Source organism: Fukomys damarensis, unplaced genomic scaffold (genome assembly GCF_012274545.1).
Source record: "Fukomys damarensis isolate Sample0158 unplaced genomic scaffold, DMR_v1.0_HiC HiC_scaffold_39, whole genome shotgun sequence".
Taxonomy (NCBI): domain Eukaryota; kingdom Metazoa; phylum Chordata; class Mammalia; order Rodentia; family Bathyergidae; genus Fukomys; species Fukomys damarensis.
Window position 1 is genome coordinate 42,593,898 of NW_022900951.1, and position 1,542 is coordinate 42,595,439.

At 45.7% G+C, this 1,542-nt stretch overlaps 1 protein-coding gene across 3 annotated transcripts in view; it reads left to right on the forward strand.

The window, feature by feature from the left end:
* Nucleotides 1-679, forward strand: part of Ebp (EBP cholestenol delta-isomerase) — a 5,200-nt gene extending 4,521 nt beyond the window's left edge. The window contains exon 5 of one of the 3 annotated variants that reach the window (XM_010606384.2): nucleotides 244-677. In XM_010606384.2, the coding sequence (XP_010604686.1) occupies nucleotides 244-467 (224 nt within the window). In that variant the 3' untranslated portion in view covers nucleotides 468-677. Of the gene's footprint in view, nucleotides 1-243 lie in introns of all 3 variants that reach the window. The other 2 variants (XM_010606383.3, XM_010606385.3) reach the window with 2 other exon arrangements.
* Nucleotides 680-1,542: the final 863 nt, after the last annotated feature.

Below are 1,542 nucleotides of genomic sequence, written 5' to 3' on the forward strand. Positions count from 1 at the left end.
AAAAAAAATTCTGGAGCTATGAGCTCTCCTGAGTTCAGAAATTGTCAGTGCTGTGCCTTCTGGAATTCTTACTTTTCTGATTTCTCCAATTTTCAGCTGTGTGACTTCAGAATTCTTGGCTCTCCAAGTATGGGATCCTGAGCTCAAAGACCTTGAAGGATGACTGAGAAATGCCTCAGAGTAGGGAGTCTGGGTGAGCTGCCTCCTCCTCACTGGGGCTTCTCCCCTTTCTGCCCCTCACAGGACAGTTCTATGGGGATGCACTCTACTTCCTGACTGAATACCGCGATGGATTCCAACATGGGGAGCTGGGCCACCCCGTCTATTTCTGGTTTTATTTCTTCTTCATGAATTCCCTGTGGTTGGTGATACCTGGAATCCTCATTTTTGATTCCATGAAGCAGCTCTTTGGGGCTCAGAGTGCACTGGACACTAAGATGATGAAAGCCAAGACCAAACGGAGCTAATGAGTAGAGTTCTGGACCAGAAGAGAGGCCAGGAGAGTCCAGTCCTGCTGCACAGGTGGAGGGGCACTTGGGCTGATGGTGAGCACCAAAAGGGCTGGAGATGGAAAAAAGGGCCTGTGTGGAGCTACTAGGATATAAGAGAAGGCAGGAGGTCTGTGATGGTGGCAATTTTTAAAATCAGGAAATAAAAGATCTTCACTCTAACATTGAGAGATCTTTATTTACTAACCCCAGAGATGCTCTGTGGCTAACCCCACAGGCCCCCTCCATCACTTAGGCGTTCACAGACCCCCATCACCACATATCCCTCTATCTCTGACCTCATGAACCCCCAGCCTGACCCCACATACTCCCATCATTTACCCTATACATCCCATCACTCACCACAGGGACTCCATCTTCAACACCCATCAGCCGTAACAAAATGCCAGCTAGTGGGTGGCTAAAGTGACAGAAATTGATTTTCTCAGTTCTGGAGCTAGTCACGACATGAGCAGTTTAGGTTTCTTCTGAAGCCTCTCTCTTTGGCCTGTAAGTGGCTGATTTCTGTTTTCCCTTGGTTTTTTTCTGTGTGCCTGCAGGCCCCGGCTTCTCAATGGGTGTACAAATTTCCTCTGAGAACATTAATCAGATTGGATTAGGGTCCTGGCCTCCAAATATAGTCACATTCTAAATTACTGGGGATTAAGGCTTCATCATATAAATTCTGCTCTTGGCTTCCGCAAATTCATGTCCTTCCCAAATACAAATTACATTCACCTCCATCATGACAGCTCAGAATTCTCCCATTTAGGTATGTTTTTGTGGTGCTGGGTGAGAGTGAATCCAAGACATTGCACATATTAGGCAAGCACTCTACCACTGACCCTTACCCTAACCCCCATATTAACTTTAAATATCAAGTCGAATCTAAATACCATCTAAAGTGTGATTAAAAGGAGGCATGAGTCATTCTGAGGTATACATTCCTCTGTAGCTGTGAATTTGTGAAACACATCAGTTTGCATTTTGTAAAATACAGTGGTGCAAGAGGCCTAAGATGGATAGTCCCTGGAGGCAAGGAAATTGAAGTCCA